General features: G+C 37.7%; 1 protein-coding gene and 1 long non-coding RNA gene across 9 annotated transcripts in view; one reads left to right on the top strand and one right to left on the bottom strand.

The window, feature by feature from the left end:
- The window catches only part of LOC108590825 (uncharacterized), a 26,114-nt gene extending 19,532 nt beyond the window's left edge, over window positions 1-6,582 (bottom strand). For 4 of the 6 annotated variants that reach the window (XR_013532978.1, XR_013532979.1, XR_008480110.2 and 1 more), the window contains exons 1-2: window positions 5,051-6,105; window positions 269-341 (exon numbers count right to left, since the gene is read on the bottom strand). This is a non-coding gene — a long non-coding RNA (uncharacterized LOC108590825). Of the gene's footprint in view, window position 1; window positions 342-5,050; window positions 6,386-6,462 lie in introns of those variants that run through there. The other 2 variants (XR_004740709.3, XR_001910532.5) reach the window with 2 other exon arrangements.
- The window catches only part of METTL14 (methyltransferase 14, N6-adenosine-methyltransferase non-catalytic subunit), a 25,244-nt gene continuing 12,880 nt past the window's right edge, over window positions 6,166-18,529 (top strand). The window contains exons 1-6 of one of the 3 annotated variants that reach the window (XM_008992775.5): window positions 6,166-6,203; window positions 10,971-11,059; window positions 12,181-12,268; window positions 13,685-13,765; window positions 14,132-14,219; window positions 16,630-16,720. In XM_008992775.5, coding sequence (XP_008991023.1) covers window positions 13,697-13,765; window positions 14,132-14,219; window positions 16,630-16,720 — 248 coding nt within the window. In that variant the 5' untranslated portion in view covers window positions 6,166-6,203; window positions 10,971-11,059; window positions 12,181-12,268; window positions 13,685-13,696. Of the gene's footprint in view, window positions 6,366-6,449; window positions 7,808-10,970; window positions 11,060-12,180; window positions 12,269-13,684; window positions 13,766-14,131; window positions 14,220-16,629; window positions 16,721-18,529 lie in introns of those variants that run through there. The other 2 variants (XM_002745471.7, XM_035293053.3) reach the window with 2 other exon arrangements.

Below are 18,529 nucleotides of genomic sequence, written 5' to 3'. Positions count from 1 at the left end.
AAAAAAATAAATAAATAAAATTATTTTAATGTAGTTGCAGTACCTTTTAAAAATGTATTGATAAGTGATGAGATAAACAATCTTCGTCTCTGTTTCTCATGTAGTCCATTAATTTGACACACACATGTGCACTAGATCTCAGCAGCTGTATTGCTGAGCACAATAAATTCATGAACTGGGGAGTCTTCTGCATTTAATGACTATAAATAAAGCTCCAAGGATGATGTAAAATGCTAAGTGCTCTCTCCAACTTCTACTAGCTACTCACAGTTTTTCTGACAAAAGCTCAACCAGCAGGTTCATCAATAAGCATCTACTGAGTGTCCATTCTTTGCAAGGCACTGGAAGGAAACAGAAATTGTCATTGGATTCTGACACTCATTTTATCTTATGTGCATTCCTGAAAACACTTTCTGCTTACAAAATGTATTTTTAGATCACTTTGGAGCCCATCTCTCTATTCTATAAGAATTTTCTCTTAATTACAAATTTACAACAAGAACAAGAAAAAAGACATGTTTAGGAAAAAAAACACTTTAATGTGCTTATACAATTGGGTACATAAAGGAGACTAGAGCAGGCTGTTTTAGGCCATTCTTGCATTGTTATAAGAAAATGCCTGAGAAAGGATAACATATAAAGAGAAGAGGTTTAACCAGCTTATGGTTCTTCAGAATGTACAGGAAACATGGTTTTGGCATCTGCTCAGTTTCTGGAGAGGCCTCAGGAAGCTTACAACCATGGCAAAGGTGAAGAGGGAGCAGACATGTCATGTAGCCAGAGCAGGAGCAAGAGGGAGAGAGAGAGAATGGGGCAGGGGGAGGTGCCATAGACTTTTAAACCACAAGATCTCAAGTGAACTCAGATTGAGAGCTCTTATTACCAAGGGAATGGCCAAAGCCATTCATGAGGGATCTGCTCCTGTGATCCAAACACCTACCACCAGGCTGTACCTCCAACATTACAATTTAACATGAGATTTGGTGGGGACATACATTTAAACTCTATTAGTTAGACAGCAATGTATTATATAAAATGCTAAGTGGTTTAGACATTTATCCCCTTGAACCCAGACATATGCTTTCTAATATTGTAGCTATTAGCCAAATACAGCTAATTACATTTAATTAAATTAAAGATTCAGTGATCTTTATTTTACAAATAATAATACACTAGCAACATTTTGTGTCCAGTAGACACATATGGCAGGTGGCTACCATATTGAGTAGTATAGAAATAAATGTTAGTAGAATATTCCTATTATTACAGAAAGTTCTGTTGGATAGTGCTGCCCTAGACAATGAGGAAATACGAAAAAATTTTTAGCAGAGTTTGAAATGACAAAATTAAAAATTTCCACAAATTTCTAGAAAAAATGGGATAGACTGGAAAAAGATAAGACAATTACAATACAAATCAGAATACATGTCATCCACTGGTCATGGTTATAGAAATGAATAATGCTGAGTGTCAGTGGTGCAACCAGAAGCAAAACTACAGTTACAGAGTAGATATGGAGGCTGAAGTAGAGCTGGGATGCTTCTTGTTTAGGAAAATGGGTAGATATTGACCCTAATCTCTGAAATAGGAAATGCTAGAGGAGTAAAATTGTTTTTAATGGATGATAAATTTAGGTTTTCATGTTAAGTTTGAGATTGTCTTAGTCCATTTGTGCTGTTGTAACAAAGTACCACAGACTGGGTAATTTATGAAGAACAGAAATGTATTTCTAACAGTTTTGAAGGTGAGGAAGTCCAGGATCAAGTTGCCAGCAGGTTTGTTGTCTAGTGAAGGTCCAATTTCTGCTTTCAAGATGGCACCTTGAATGCTACATCCTCCAGAGGGGAGGAATGCTATTCTACATGGTAGATGGTAGAAGGGCAAAAGAGGAACTCTCTCTGCCAAACCCCTTTTTTTTTTTTAGACGGAGTTTCGCTCTTGTTACCCAGGCTGGAGTACAATGGTGTGATCTCGGCTCACCACAACCTCCACCTCCTGTGTTCAGGCAATTCTCCTGCCTCAGCCTCCTGAGTAGCTGGGATTACAGGCACGCGCCACCATGCCCAGCTAATTTTTTGTATTTTTAGTAGAGACGGGGTTTCACCATGTTGACCAGGATGGTCTCGATCTCTTGACCTCGTGATCCACCCGCCTTGGCCTCCTAAAGTGCTGGGATTACAGGCTTGAGCCACTGCACCGAAACCTTTTTTATAAGAGTACTTCATGAAGGTAGAGCCCTTTACCTCCCATAGGCCACACCTCCCATAGGCCACACCTCCCAATACTGTTACATTCAGGATTAAGTTTCAATATGAATTTTTGGAGGTGACAAAAACCTACTGCCAGGCTCCACCTCCAAATTAGGGGTTACAATTCAACATGAAATTTGGCAGGAACTTAGATGCAAACTGTATCAGTGAGGCAGCAAAGTATTGTATAAAATGCTAAGTGGTTAAGGTACTTATCCGCTTGAAGCCAGCCAGACATGTGCTAACTAATAATGGTAGCTCCTAGCTATGTACACCACAGCAGATATTGTGGAGGGCATAATTTAAGGTGTATGATAAGGTGTATTTAGTAAGGTGTATGATAGGCAACTAGATACACAGGCAATCTCTAATAATGGTTCCACCTACAATTTTTTTTTTTTGAGACATGAGTTTTACTCTTACCATCCAGACTGGAGTGCAATGGTGCGATTACAGCTCACTGCAACCTCCGACTCCCAGGTTCAAGTGGTTCTCTTGCCTCAGCGTCCCAAGTAGCTGGGATTATAGGTGCCCACCACTAGTCCGGCTAATTTTTGTATTTTTAGTAGAGACATGGTTTTACCATGTTGGCCAGGCTGGACTCAAACTCCTGACCTCTGTTGCTCCACCTGCCTTGGCCTCCCAAAGTGCTAGGATTACAGGCAGGAGCCACTGTGCCTGGACTACTTAACAATTTTTTGACTTACGATATATTTATTGGGACATAGCCCCATCATAAGTAGGGGAGCATCATGAATTGTGGAGCATAGGTTTGGAGGAGTCATTCTCCAGGAGGTTGGGGAGAGATGCATAAGTCATAATGTGAATCTCTCTTTTTTTTTTTTTCTTTTTGGAGACGGAGTTTTGCTCTTGTTACCCAGGCTGGAGTGCAATGGTGCGATCTCGGCTCACCGCAACCTCTGCCTCCTGGGTTCAGGCAATTCTCCTGCCTCAGCCTCCTGAGTAGCTGGGATTACAGGCACGCGCCACCATGCCCAGCTAATTTTTTTAAATATTTTTAGTAGAGACGGGGTTTCACCATGTTGACCAGGGTGGTCTCAATCTCTTGACCTCGTGATCCACCCGCCTCGGCCTCCCAAAGTGCTGGGATTACAGGCATGAGCCACTATGCCCGGCCGAATCTCTCTTTACTTTCTTAAAATAAGTGCCTATAAGTAAATTGCTTCTTCAAAAAGTATGAATTATGTGAGGACTTGCCAGATTTCTTCCTCCTCTTCCTACCACACACACTCCCAGTGGCCCTCATGTTGCTATAATAAATAGATGTTACTGATGGGCATGTAAGATAATCTACAGGTATGCTGATGTGGTCTGGTGTTTTAAAATTCATTAGTTGGAGCCTTTGTGTGGTGGCGGACGCCTGTAATCCCAGTAGTTTGGGAGGCCGAGGCAGGTGGATCATCTGAGGTCTAGAGTTCGAGACCAGCCTGAACAACATGGAGAAATCCTGTCTCTACTAAAAATAAAAAATTAGCCAGGTATGGTGGTGCATGCCTGTAATCCCAGCTACTTGAAAGACTGAGGCAAGAGAATCCCTTGAGCCTGGGAGGTAGAGGTTGCAGTGAGCCAAGATCACACCATTGCACTCCAGCCTGGGAAAACTCTGTCTTGAAAAATAAATAAATAATCAATTCATTAGTTGGGAGAGAGATTTCAAAATTATATCTCCTTCTTTGTAAAAATTGCAACAACCCTCTGCTTGACTTGAACAGATTTGTAAATATTACATGGTAGTACATATCTGCATCAGTACAGTTCTAGGCAGGAAAACAAAGTATTTTAAACAGACACAATTTACTATGGAGAAATAGTTAAGCAGGTATTGAAGGCTAAAAGAGCAAAATGGGAGAAGATTGAATTAGAAATTTTAAACTGCAGGATGGCTACCAGTCCTTGAGCTGGTGGAACAGAAGGCAGAAGTACTATTACCATAGCAAAGAGCAAACTCATTGTTAAGGGTGTCACCTTCTTAAGGTGAAGAAAAGAGGGGCTGCTCTAACTGGCTCTAGACTTTGTAAGGGACAGAGACATTGCTCTAGATGCCAGTAGCAGAGCGTAAAAGAAACGGACAATAGTTTTCCCATGTTCCACCTTTTGATTTCCTTCCTGTGCCTCCAGTGGGCAGGAAGCCATCTAACAAAGAAGGCAGGGAAGTGTAGTCTGTGGACTCCCTGCCTAGCCATCATCTCGGAGCAAAGGGTAGGTGAGTATGGGGCTCAAAGATTACAGGCAAATAACCTGCATAGCACCTTAACAGGAAAACAAAATCCTCCATTTGACAGTAAACTCTGTAAAGAAAAACTGACTTATTTCGTAGTTAATCTTTGATGAACTCTATAGACCGTAGGGTTTATCACAGTGCTTGCCATATAAAATCAGTATCAACAGACATTTAAAGGAATAAATGCCTATTCTTATCATTGGTAAAATTTAAATCAGTATTCAACTTAAATGATTGGCAGGTAATACAACTGATTTTTAAAGAAATACATTTTAACTCATATGGACATTAATATTTTACAGCACCCAAATAGTGCTGACATTACTCAAGGAATTTAGAACTACTTGTTCAAACTTGCCTTTCAGACCTAGTTCTTGAGAAATACATTATAATTATTTCTATAAAAGTGGGCAAGGACTAGTGGATGGAAACTAGTTCTTGGCCGCTTTTGGCCCAGCCTGACTCAACTGGTTTTAATCTGGATGATTTAATATTATTTTTGAAAATTAAATCCACTCTCAAAGAACAGACATGTTAACTAATTTTGGTAAGTACTTACCACGACTTCCAATTAAACTTGAGGCAACATTATGTTTTAGTCCACTTCCGCCGCTGTAAGTTTGAAATAAGACGGCAAATGTGGTGAATAATAATCGTAATAACTCAAATAAGACTTTGGCCTTTGCTACCTTCCTTTGAGGAGAGAATCACCACCTCCTAGCCCTCACCCTTCATCCTCCATCCCGGAAATTACTTCCGAGTAATTTCAGGAAGCTATGTTTCCTTATCCTTGGGTTATTTTCAGTTAAGACAAATGTACAAGCACAAAAAGGAGTGATGTGGAATCTAAAATTTACACTCAGGCTACTTCCAGTGCAGTCTTTAGAAAAACGTCAAATACTGCAAAAGTATTTCACAATGAAACCACGATCTCAAGAATTTGGTGCTGACGACGAGGAAAAGTAAAAAAGAGATGATCATTTAAATAGTGAAGAGAAATGTAGGGGATAACATGGCACTCATCCTGGCGTGAAAGCGTAGATCCTTGCCAGACACTTCGGTGGCAAGGAGTCACTTAGCTTCTGACTCCTAGGACATAACCCAAGACACACTTTACTATCACACACTCATTTCCCTAAACGGAAATAGCTCATGTGCCACGTTCTGTTTATCCTTTCAATCACAGCTCTGTGAGGTAGACACTTACTACTCCCAGTTCACAGATGAGAAGACTCAGGCTCAGGAAGGTGGTTAACTAGCCAAGGCCGCTCGGCTAGGAAGTGAGAGACCAAGGTTCAATCCTGGGCAATCTGGCTTAAGTTTGTGTTCTAAGTTAAAACAAACAAAAAAATTAAAGGTGTCTGGCAATGTTTTAAACGTCAGGAATTGTCATCTGTGTAATCAATTGAAAAGAGAATCAACACTTCGGAAACAGTGTGATACACCAAGGAGCCTAATACCGTGGGAAGGAGAGATAAAGGAGAGGTCAGTAACTATCCTCCTTCCGACTAGCTCAGACCACCCCATCCCGCGGCGGCCTAGAGGCCCGAATACCCCTGCAGAGTCACAGATCCCTTTGTGTCCCTTCATAGTGGCGTCAGATCGCGAGCGTACGGAGGAGGCGGGACTTCCGGGCCAAGCGAGCCAATTCCTGCCGCGCCGGAAGTACCTGCTGAGGAAAGCATGGAGGTTACTCTGTTCTTAAACTCCAGGTGAATACTGTGTTCCACAGACTCGGAAGAAAAGTTGGACAAGGGTTCACTGGCGATTGACAAATATTCGGGGTAGTGAAAAACAGCAGTTGGAACATGGATAGCCGATTGCAGGAGATCCGGGAGCGGCAGAAGTTACGGCGACAGCTCCTCGCGCAGCAGGTCCGCGGCCCTGGTGGTCCCTGCGGGAGGGATCGCGAATGCGAGTGCGCGGTCGCCTCCTAGTTCCACACCCCGCCTTTTTCTGTCCCCTCTCTACCTGCCGCTGTCAAGGTCTTTCTGGTCCTGCGATCCTGATCCCTGGTTCTCCCTTTCTTGTTCTCAACTTTTCCAGTGCACCGAATGTTTTTCCATTTCCTTCCGCGGTCTTTGTTATGCTAAACCGAATGCTAAGATTGGCTTCGAATCTGTGGAACGCCCACCGAGTGTCTGGCAAGGCTTATCTACGCTTTCACGCCAGGATGAATGGCATGTTATCCCCTGCATTTTTCTTCACTATTTAAATGATCATCTCTTTTTTACTTTTCCTCGTCGTCAGCACCAAATTCTTGAGATCGTGGTTTCATTGTGAAATACTTTTGCAGTATTTGACGTTTTTCTAAAAGACTGCACTGGAAGTAGCCTGAGTGTAAATTTTAGATTCCGCATCTTATGTATAGTATCCTTGTCACACCCACAGTTAATATTTGAAATCTTACTCTCTGTTAGTCACAATAATCTCTTGAAACAGGTAGTGTTTCCTAAACTTAACAAATAATAAAATAGGCTCCATAGGTTAAGGAATTTTACTCCTGGTCGCTCACTTCTCGGCTGGGAAATAGAACCTAGGTTTGTCTCCCCAAAGCTTGTCTTCTGAACCATTGTCCTTCACTGCTTCTTGTGTATGAGTAAGTTAACATTTGCCGATCAGTAGGGTATACGTGAAGAAAATACAGATTGTGCACAGTTCTACTTAAAATCGAGGCTATGTTTTCCAGTCTACCATTCAGATCAGTAAAAGTGATAGAAGAAATGCTCATGGACTGTAATTGGTCATCTTGCTGTTATTTTTCAGTAATGAAACTTGTTTTTAGTAAATGGAATTCTGAAACCTATTTATGATCTGATGAACAGATTTATGGTATACTGCTAAAACAGTGGGAACTTGGAATCACATTTGTTCCTTGTCCCTCTGGCATTATCATTTTGGACAAATCAAGTATCCTAAGTCTTCTTTTCCCCAACTTCTTAAAAGTTCAGTAGCTCTTTGTTGCTACCACAGAAGATGTTTCACTCCTTAATATGGAATTCAGACTTCTATTTGACTCAGGATGCATTCATAGGACAATTATTGGGTGTTTTACACTCAACAAATTGCAAGGGGTTCTAGTAGTCTTTGGCAAATGAACTACAAGTAATAGGTAGTCCCTATCCTTAAAGAGCTTCAAAAGTGCATAAAGTTTAATGATGGTTGCCATTTTTAAAGTCTCTTCTAATTATGTGTCAGACTTTAAGATTTTTACATACATTATTTTCCATCCTACATATCAGATGCTATCAGCATTTTATAGATGAAGAAATTAAGCTCAAAGAATTTAAGTTACATGCCTAAAGCCAAAAAGCTGGTAAGTTTGCAAGCTGCAATTTTTAACTTAGGCCCTATCTTTATTAGTGCATCTAGCTGTCTGCTGGTCTTCTAGTTGGACATGAACCATTCTACTTTAGTAAGGATGCCCAATATAATCAATGACCCACATCCTCATCCTCTTTACCAATTAACTTCAGCCTCTCTTTCACTTGCTTTTCTGTTTATGATGAACATGGCAGACTGGTTTATTACTCTCCAGAACACACTTTGTGCGATATAGCCTTTATGATGTTTGAAATTGTTCTCCTTCCATTCTGAATTCCTTGTAGCTTCCATGCCACAGCTTACAACATAGTGGTGAAATCTGTCCCGATCACCTTGGCTTAGGTGCACGCTTTGAGCTTTCATTGTCCTTATTGTTGAGTCTACTACTATATATCGTTTGTTAATTGTCAAACAGAATACCGACTGTTTGGGTGCAAAGTCTTTGCATTTGACTCCTGTTGGGTTAATCTCCTATCCCAGCATTGCTTCCTGCACAAAATAAGCTTTTAATAAATGTTTGTTGATTGATGAAATAGCGTAGAGCACAACTCAGTGTGTATAATTTGCTTTGGTCTGCTGGATTAAGACATTGGATGCATTAGGTAGGCCCAGACCATGATGTTGGCAATTGGATGCTATCACCAGCAATTTATACCTGCCTTTTATTTCAGCTTGTAGTTTTGTTTTATGAATTAGTTGCACTCTACTTAGCCTTATCTTAATCATTATTTGTTCACATTTATTAATTTCAAAAGATACCAAATTGTTATGATTATTCAGATAACATGTTTAGTGCCACCATAACAAAAAAAAAATGTTGGCCTGTGAGAAGACAATTAAACATGTAAGCAGAATTATGATTTAATACATTTCTCCTGTGATACATTGTATCCTAATTGAGACTCTAGTAGGAAATTTCATTTGTTCAGCAGATATTGATTAACATATACTGTTAGTCAAGTGTTACAGTAGTTGCTGAACATATAGGCAGGGTCTTCCTATAGGGATTTTACATTTTATTGGGGAGAAGTGAACAAAAACTGATAAAATAATTGAAGTATGCAAATAAAATAATTGAAAGTTGTGACTACTAAATAAACAATATAAATAGAAAATAAAAGTAAAAGATAAGTAATTGAAAGTTGTATTAAGTGCTATGAAATTGATAAGGAAACAAGGTAAAAAGGAGAATAATGGAAGGGGACTGCCTATCCATACAGGGAAGGAAAAAAATCTCTGAGTAAATAATGTGTACTCATCTGAGATAGGAAAAGAAAGGAATCAGTTACAGGAAGAAAGTTAGATAGCATTCCAACTGTAGGAAGTAGGTCTATTGTCTCCTGATTAAGGAGAAAAGGAGTAAGGAAGAGTTTATGGAGGAGTTGAAATTTCAGGAAGAGTTGCTATATTGGAAGAGATATATCATTGAGGGAATCTGAGGGGAGTCATTTTGTGTGGGTGGACTACAAGATTAGTGGATAGTTGTTTAAGATCAAGGCTGGTGACTTGCTAGTCTGATATTTTAGTATGCTTCCTCCCTTTTCCTGAGGTAAATGGACTATTTAATACAGATTTCTTCATGCCCTGCTTGTGCTTAAATATGTATATTTAGAGATAGGGTCTTGATCAGTCACCCAGGCTGGAGTAGTTATGTGATCATAGCTCACTCCAACCTTGAGCTCCTGGGCCCATGTGCTTGAAAATATTAAATGGTTCCTCATGGCCCATAAATTGCATTCTGCATTCTGGTCTGGCTTTTAAAGTTTATTAATGAATTGGTTGCACTCTACTTAGCCAGCCTTATCTTAACCATTATTTGTTCACATTTGTTTGTATTTTGCAAAATTTTCCCAACTGCCAAACAAAATTTATGTTACCATTTTAAGGTAGTAAAGTTCAGCATTGTGTCTATAAATAGTAAAACTCAGCTTCAGTAAAACTAGATAGATTTTTTTTTTTATTAGAGCATACGATATAAATTACATTATATAAGCTGATGCCTACAAAATGATTAACATAGTACCCACAACCCTATGCAAACACTGTCTTAGCTGCTTTTTTTTTTTTTTTTTTGGTTATTGCTACTGCAGGATGAATCTCTTTTATCTGAAATGCTTGGGCCACAAGTGTTTTGGATTTCAGACTTCTTTTCAGGATTTGGATTATTTGCATATTACTTACTGGTTGAGCATGCCAAAACCCGAAATCTGAATGCTTCAGTGACCATTTCGTTTGAATGTCATGTTAGTACTCAAAAAATTTCCAGATTTTGGAGCATTTTGGATTTTCTGTTTTGGAATGCTCAACCTGTACTAAATCATGTTTATTACTTTATAGGAAATTGGCTAAAGTGTCTTATTTTCAAATACAGATGGCCCCAGACTTATCATTTGACTTAACAATTGACTTTATGATGGTTTGAAAGTGATAGGCGGTCGGGCATGGTGGCTCACTCCTGTAATCCCAGCACTTTGGGAGGCCGAGGTGGACAGATCACGAGGTCAGGAGATGAGACTATCCTGGCCAATATGGTCTCTACTAAAAATACAAAAAAATTAGCTTGGTGTGGTGGCACATACCTGTAGTCCCACCTACTCAGGGGCTGAGGCAGGAGAATTGCTTGAACCCAGGAGGCAGAGATTGCAGTGAGCTGGGATCGTGCCACTGCACTGCAGCCTGAGTGACAGTGTGAGACTCTGTCTCAAAAAAAAAAAAAAAGAAAGTGATAGGCAACCAGGCTGCTCCTTGACTTAATGATGTTATGGTAGAGTTATGTCCTGATAAATCCATTATAAGTGGAAAATATAAGTTGAAAATGCACTTACAACATTTGTTTTGAAACAGATTTACTTTCAACTTACAATGGGTTTATCAGGACATAACCTCATCATAAATCAAGGAGCATCTGTATAACCGAAAGCGTAACATGCTTTACCAGCCGTCAAACTCATTCTTAATACAGTTTGTTTCCAGGTTTTTTCCAGTTTGTCTTGCAAGCTGATTAATTCAGTGTGTGTGTGTGTGTGTGTGTGTGTGTGTGTGTGAATTAAGGTGTTTTTGATTTTTAAATATTTAATATATTAAATGCTGCTACAAATGCTTAGAAAGGCTATCTAATGCATTGTGACCTAATTTCTGATTTTGCCTTCTCTCAGTTGGGAGCTGAAAGTGCTGACAGCATTGGTGCTGTGTTAAATAGCAAAGATGAGCAGAGAGAAATTGCTGAAACAAGAGAAACTTGCAGGTCAGTCAAATAATTTTTTTTTTTCTTTAAGACAGGGTTTCACTCTTGCCTAGGCTGGAGTGTAGTAGTATGATCATGGCTCCCTACAGCCTCGACCTCCTGGGCTCAAGTGGTATGCTTCCCTTGGCCTCCCAAAGTGCTGAGATTACAGGTGTGAGCCACTGTGCCCAGCCAAATAATATTTTTTTCTAAAAGACATGTTAATATTGTGAAAGGGGCTGGGCAAGGTGGCTCATGCCTGTAATTCCAGCATTTGGGAGGCCGAGGCAAATGGATCACTTGAGGTCAGGGGTTCAAGACCAGCTTGGCCAACATGGTGAAACCCCATCTCTACTAAAAATACAAAAATTAGCTGGTGGGGTGGCGGGAGCCTGTAATCCCAGCTACTTGGGAGACTGAGGCAGGAGAATCGCTTGAAACTGGGAGGCAGAGGTTGCAATGAGCTGAGATTGTGCTACAGCTCCAGTCTGGGCAATAGAGTGAGGCTATGTCAAAAAAAAAACGGAAAGGATGACTGTTTTAGTAAACAAATAATTGTAGGTAGGTATGCAGTATATTAAGAAAAGCACCAAAATAATGATTTTAGACACAATGGTTTTTATCGTCAGTTCATTATTAAATATTTATTTTCTCAAGATAGTAAGTTCCCATTTGTAAAGTACTTAGAAAATGGAATGTTAGACTAAGAATTAGCATATATACTATAAATAAATAAGTGTATTTAAAATTTTTTTATAAAAGAAAATATACTTTACCCTAAAAGTGGTATATATTTGGTAGTTCAGAAAGCATTTCAAAATTTTTTCATTATTTTAATCTTCAATTTGGCCTCTGTTTTGCTAAAACCAGGTTAAAATAATGCATACTATGTAAGTTTTCTTTTTTCAATATATCCCTTATATCAGCATATTTTCTCATTTGGTTGCTTTCTCATAATAATAAAGTACAGAATTAATTAATCATGTTGTGTGACTTTTTGGATGACTTATAAACTGGGTAAATTAGATACTCTTTAATCAGGAAAAATTTTCCTTGTTTCGTTTTTATAACTTGTAATGTAATGTTATACATTTCTATATCTTGTATATGTTTGTGGGTAGTATTTCTGTTTTATTTTTCAGGGCTTCCTATGATACCTCTGCTCCAAATGCAAAACGTAAGTATCTGGATGAAGGAGAGACCGATGAAGACAAAATAGAAGAATATAAGGCAAGTAGATAGTGAAATAAGTTTATGGTCAAAGAAAAATCCAAATGATAGATTCATATCCATGAAAACAAATTTGATGGAAAGCCTAATTTTAAGATGTGCTAAAATGTCAGTGGTGTATGTTATCGCCAGTTAAATTAAGACCATTGTATTAATTTTCTTATCTTAATATGAGAGTTATGTGAATTAAATTAAGTTTTGTATATAAAGCACTTAGCATAACGTCTGGTAAGCACTAAGCAGTAATATTCTTGAAGACAAGTGAGGATATAAGTGTGTCAGAAACTTTAGGCCCAGTGCCGTGGCTCGCTCTTGTAATCCTAACACTTTGGGAGGCCAAGGCAAGTGGATTACTTGAGGTCAGGAGTTCAAGACCCGCCTGGCCAACATGTCGAAACCGTATCTCTACGAAAAATGCAAAAAATTAGCTGGGTATTGTGGCGCATGCCTGTAATCCCAGCTACTCAGGTGGCTAAGGCAGGAGCATAGTTGGAACCTGGAAGGCGGAGGTTGCAGTGAGCCAAGATCATGCCACTGCACTCCAGCTGGGTGACAAGAGTGAGACTCCATCTCAAAAAAGAAAAGAAAAAAAAAAAAGAAACTTTGAGTAATTGGATCAGATTTTGAGAAGCTTCAAGAAGAAATTTAGTCTTTTTTGAGGAGTTTTTCTTCCATGTTAACAATATTGGAGAGTAAAATCAACATATTTTTAGGATTCATGGCCTAGTCTACATTCTAGAAATATTTCTGAAACAGGCTCAAGGAAAACCCAACTTCTAACTTGTAATTGCAGTATTTAGTTGAGATAGTTGAAAAGGAAGTATTATGAGCCAAAAGACTTGTTTTTTCAGGTTAATTGTATATAATAGAGATAAGAATATATAGTTTCAATAAAATCTCTAGAAAGTTTAGTGATATAGTACCTAATTTCATGAATATTTTCTTATACGTTGCAGTTCTAATAATATGTAACTTAAGTGTTTGTGATTATTTTAGGTGGAACCATATGCAGTTGCTGATATTCTAACCTTTTGACCTATAAACATGGCAGTTTCATATGGTTTAATCTAATGGAAATAAAATTGCAACATTGGTGGTCATATCGCTATGATTCAAACTAAACTCTTGACATTTATAATATTATATAAGATAAATAATTTTAGATAATTCAGTCAACAAAATAGCTATCGTAATTATTATTTATCATAATGATGAGGAAATTTTTTTGTGTGAAAATAATCAATTAGCTAGATCTAATGTTGGGAAAGCAAAGACTTCATTGTTTGACTTTAATGCTAACTTAAAGCATTTATTAAATCTTAAGGACATAAAATATTTATGTTGAGTTTTAATCAAGATGTGATAGAGATATAGCCCCTATTTGTAAAATATTTACTTAATCTTATGTTTTTCAAGGATGAACTAGAAATGCAACAGGAGGAAGAAAATTTGCCATATGAAGAAGAAATTTACAAAGATTCTAGTACTTTTCTTAAGGTAAAATAAGTAATTTTCAAATTTTGTAACTCTTCACATTTAAGTTCTATACCTGGAAAGATTTTAAATACCTATTTGTCTTCAAGACATTTTTCAATGATTGGGGGATCATTGTTATAAAATAAAGATTATTTAAAATTAGTCATGAAATAGTCTTCTGATATTTGGCTCTTTAGTGTGAGATAATGGTATATTAATATCAGCTACTGAAAAGTAACAATTTTAGTTGTATTTTCAAATATACTACTTTTTAAATCTATCAATTGATTGCATTTTATATGGTGTTGTAATAAAAAACAAAGTACAGAGATAATGTATCTGCCATTACAGTACATGTTGCAAATTTAATTTTGTCTTTTAATTTAGGGAACGCAGAGCTTAAATCCGCATAATGATTACTGCCAACATTTTGTAGACACTGGACATAGACCTCAGAATTTCATCAGGGATGTAGGTATGTCAGATTTGTTTGGAATACACTGTTGCTGACTCTCAATTACGTGCATGTAATTTATCCAATTTGTGGATATTTCTAACAAAATTATTTTTCCCAGCTTGACATCTTTTTTCTGTTCTTAGTACTTCTGGTTATCTCTTTCTCTCTCTCTCTCTCTCTGTCTCTCTCTTTCTTTCTCTCCTTCCTTCCCTCCCTTTCCGCCTCCCCCCTTCCCTCCCTCAAGCTCTAGTTTCCCAGGCTGGAGTGCAGTGGTGCGATCTTGACTCACTACAACCTCCACCTTCCAGGTTCAAGTGATTCTTCTGCTTTAGCCTCCCAAGTAGTTGGGATTACAGGTGCCTGCCACCCTACCCAGCTAATTTTTGTATTTTTAGTAGAGATTGGGTTTCACATGTTGGTCAGGCTGGTCTCGAATTCCTGACCTCAGGTGATCCATCTGGCTTCGACTCCCAAAGTGCTGAGATTACAGGTGTGAGCCACCGTGCCTGGCCTGGTACACCTTCTTTTTCTATTATTCAATATTACTATTTTTGTGTATTTGTTTGTTTCTTTTTGGCTCCAGTTTGGTACTATGCCTATTCCTGCATTTTAGACAAATTTATTAATATTTTATATATATATATATAGGTACACACACACACACACAAATGCAATTCACTCAAAGAGTATAATTCAGTGTTTTTTATTTTAATGTATCCACAGGGTTGTGTATTATGGTTATGTGTATTACCATAATTTGTTTTAGAACATGTGCATCTCCCCTAAGGAAGCTCTGTACCCATTAGCAGTCTACATTTGCTCCCTCTCATCTGCCCCTTCTCAGACTTAAGTAACTACTGATCTACTTGCTATTTCTATACATTTGCCTTTTTTGGACATTTGCCATAAATGCAAGTATACAATGTGTGGTGGTTTGTCACTGGCTTCTTTCACTTAATGTATTTTCACGGGTCATTGATGAAGCATGTGCCCATACTTCATGTTTTTAAATTGCCAAGTAATATGCCATTGTATATGCTTGACTTTTTGACAAACTAATCACGTGTTCTTCTAAGCCGCTGCACCATTTTACATTTTTACTAACAATGTATGATGATTCTAATTTCTTTACATCTTGGGTACTTACTATTATCTATTTTTTATTGTAGCCATCCTCATAAGTGTGAAGTGATATTTTATTGTGGTTTTGATTTTCATTTGCCTAGTGACTAATGATATTGAGCATCTTTTTGAATGTTTACTGGTCATTAAAATATATTCTGTAGAGAAATATCCATATACTTTGTGTATTTTTTAATTGTTTAACTGTCTTTTTACTATTGAATAACAAGAGTCTTATATATATATATTCTCTTTGTGTGTGTGTGTGTGTGTCTGTGTGTGTGTATCCTTTACATATTCTGAGTACAAGTCTCTATCTGATGAATAATTTGCAAATATTTTCTTACATTCTATGGGTCACTTTCTTAATATTATATTTTGTAGGACAAACATTTTGTTATAATCAAATTTATTTTTTCCTTTGTTACATGTAAACAACATGACTCTTAAAGTAGAGAAACTAATTTTAATGTTTTGTAAGCAAAATATAGATGTAGCATAAAAATTTATGATAAATTATGTAACCAGATTTAGATATAAACCGTTCTGCTGTTAAGATACCTGTCTTCCCAAGGCAAAGAAAGTATACTTAGAAAACTATTACAGATTGAGGAAAAGTCGTACCTTCTTTTTGTAGATGATTAAAAGCTGACTCTGCTGTCTTGAAACTTGAGTGTAATAAAATCTTCAAATTCATTTTATTTGAAATGTGATCTGCAACCACTGATTGAGGAAGCTTTACAAAATCTTTTTCTTTTTTCTTTGATATTAAAGTTACTAATATTTGCACTTTGGTTTTTAAATTAGGAAGTTTATTTAATTTATATTGTTATGAATGTGCTTCCTCTGGGAGGGGGGAAAAAAGAAACACTCATTTTCTCTGCTTTGGATAACTATCCAAGAAATTAAGTTAAAATCTTAACACTCAGCTTCTTTAGGATATGGAATTTTTTTTTTTTTTTTTAGCTAAGAGGAAGGGGGAAAAAAGTCACACAAGAAAGGTAGTTATATTTTTTCCCTGAATGTTAAACTGGATGCTATCAGCAGATCGTTTAACTCAATAAATAGGTGATATTAAGTGGCTTATTGAGTTGGACTAGGTTTTAGAACGTCTAGGTTTTACTTGCATGTCATTAGTATGAAATGCACATGCATATTATTTAAAATTATTAGAAATTAAGCTTTCTTAAAAGATACGTGTGTGGTGTGTATTGTTTTGTTTTCTTGAGAGGGCTCATAACCTTTGAATTACTGATAATAACTTCAGTTGAGTTGAAATTCAGAATTTACTGTTTTATCTCCTCAGGTTTAGCTGACAGATTTGAAGAATATCCTAAACTGAGGGAGCTCATCAGGCTAAAGGATGAGTTAATAGCTAAATCTAACACTCCTCCTATGTAAGTGTTTTTCTTACTGTTTGTTTCCAGCTCAGGCTTAAAGTAACAATTTGTTTATCCTATAACCTTTTTTCTTTTTCCTAAATTCAGCACTTTTATTTATTTTTTCTCTTTGCTTTTTTTTTTAACGCCTGGGTCTCATTATGTTGCCCAGGCTCATGTGCATCTCCTGGCATCAAGCAATCTCCTTCAACCTCAGCTGGACTACAGGCATTTCAGCCACCACTCCTGGCTCTATTTTTCTTTTCTTTTTTTTTCTTGAGATGGAGTCTCCCTCTGTTGCCCAGGCTGGAATATGGAGTGTAGTGGCGAAATCTCGGCTTAATCAGCCTCAACCTCGCAGGTTCAAGTGATTCTCATGTCTCAGCCTTCTAAATAGCTGGGATTACAGGCAGCCACCATGTAATGGTAGCTAATTTTTGGCATGCACCAGCATGTCTGGCAAATTTTTGTATTTTTAGTAGATGATGTTTCATCATGTTGCTCAGGCTTGTCTTGAATTCCTGACCTCGGGTGATCTGCCCACCTTGGCCTCAGAGTGCTGGGATTATAGGCATGAGCCACCATACTGAGCCTTATTTCTTCTTTATAGCAAAAATGTTAATTTGAAACTCTGGTGCTGAGTTCACAGTGGGTTCTCAATTTTTTTTCAGCTTTTCAGATAATTTGCTTAAAGTACCTCTATATTTTTTCTTCTTAAAAATCATTCAGGCTGGGCACAGTGAATGATTACCGGCATGAGCCACTTAGGGAGGCTTGGGGAGGCTGAGGCAGGTTAATCACCTGAGGTTAGGAGTTTGAGACCAGTCTGGGATTATAGGCATCAGCCATTTTAGGAGCCTGAGGCAGGTGGATCAGCTGAGGTCAGGAGTTTGAGACCAGTGAAATCCTGTCTCTACTAAAAATACAAATATTAGCTGGGTATGGTGTCACATGCCTGTAATCCCAGCTACTCAGGAGGCTGAGGCATGAGAATCATTTGAACCTGGGAGACACAGGTTGCAGTGAGCTGAGATAGCGCCATTGTTCTTGAGCCTCAGTGGCAGAGCAAGACTCTGCATTCTTGATAACTTACTTAAAATGCCTTTAAATGACTTCTTGTCAAGTAATTTGTATTTTATAGGAAGCTTAGAAAAGTTAGATTCAGGAAAAGAAAACAAAAATTAATCACGGCCTAACATTCTGAGATACTATTCTTAACAATTTGGAATATGATAATTCATTTTAATTGTTGCTAAACAGAATAATGTTTTCCTCACCAATGTGTATAAGAGCTTTGAAATTGGAGAATTTAGCTTGGAATGTTTTGTACATTTAATGATTTGATAAAATGTATTCTGTAAGTCATTAGAAGTACCACAGAATGTCTTACTCTATGGAGAGGAAGTGTAAGTATACACTAATAATCATTGTATTCTAAAATACACCTTTACTTGCTTATTTATTTATTTGTTTATTTAAATAGAGACAGGGTCTCACTGTGTTGCCCAGGCTGGTCTCAAATTCCTGGGTCAATTGATCCTTGGCCTTCCAAATGTTGGTATAATAGGCATGAGCCACGATGCCTGCCCTAAAATACACCTGTAGTTGAGATGTTGAGGAAGGAAGATTACTTGAGCCTAGGAGTTTGAGACTGCAGTAGTCTATGATCAGGCCTGTGAATAGCCATTGCATTCAGCCTGAGCAATGTAGTGAGACCTCATCTCAAAAAAAATAAACGAAAACCCGTTTACATTTAAAGTATTTTAAATTTGAAATATTTTCATGCTATGTGAAGTAACTTTTCAGTAAAGGCCAATACTAACTTAT

This window comes from Callithrix jacchus, chromosome 3 (genome assembly GCF_049354715.1).
Source record: "Callithrix jacchus isolate 240 chromosome 3, calJac240_pri, whole genome shotgun sequence".
In the NCBI taxonomy this organism is placed as follows: Eukaryota; Metazoa; Chordata; class Mammalia; order Primates; family Cebidae; genus Callithrix; species Callithrix jacchus.
The sequence above is the reverse complement of the archived record's forward strand: the minus strand, read 5'-3'. Positions and strand labels throughout refer to the sequence as shown.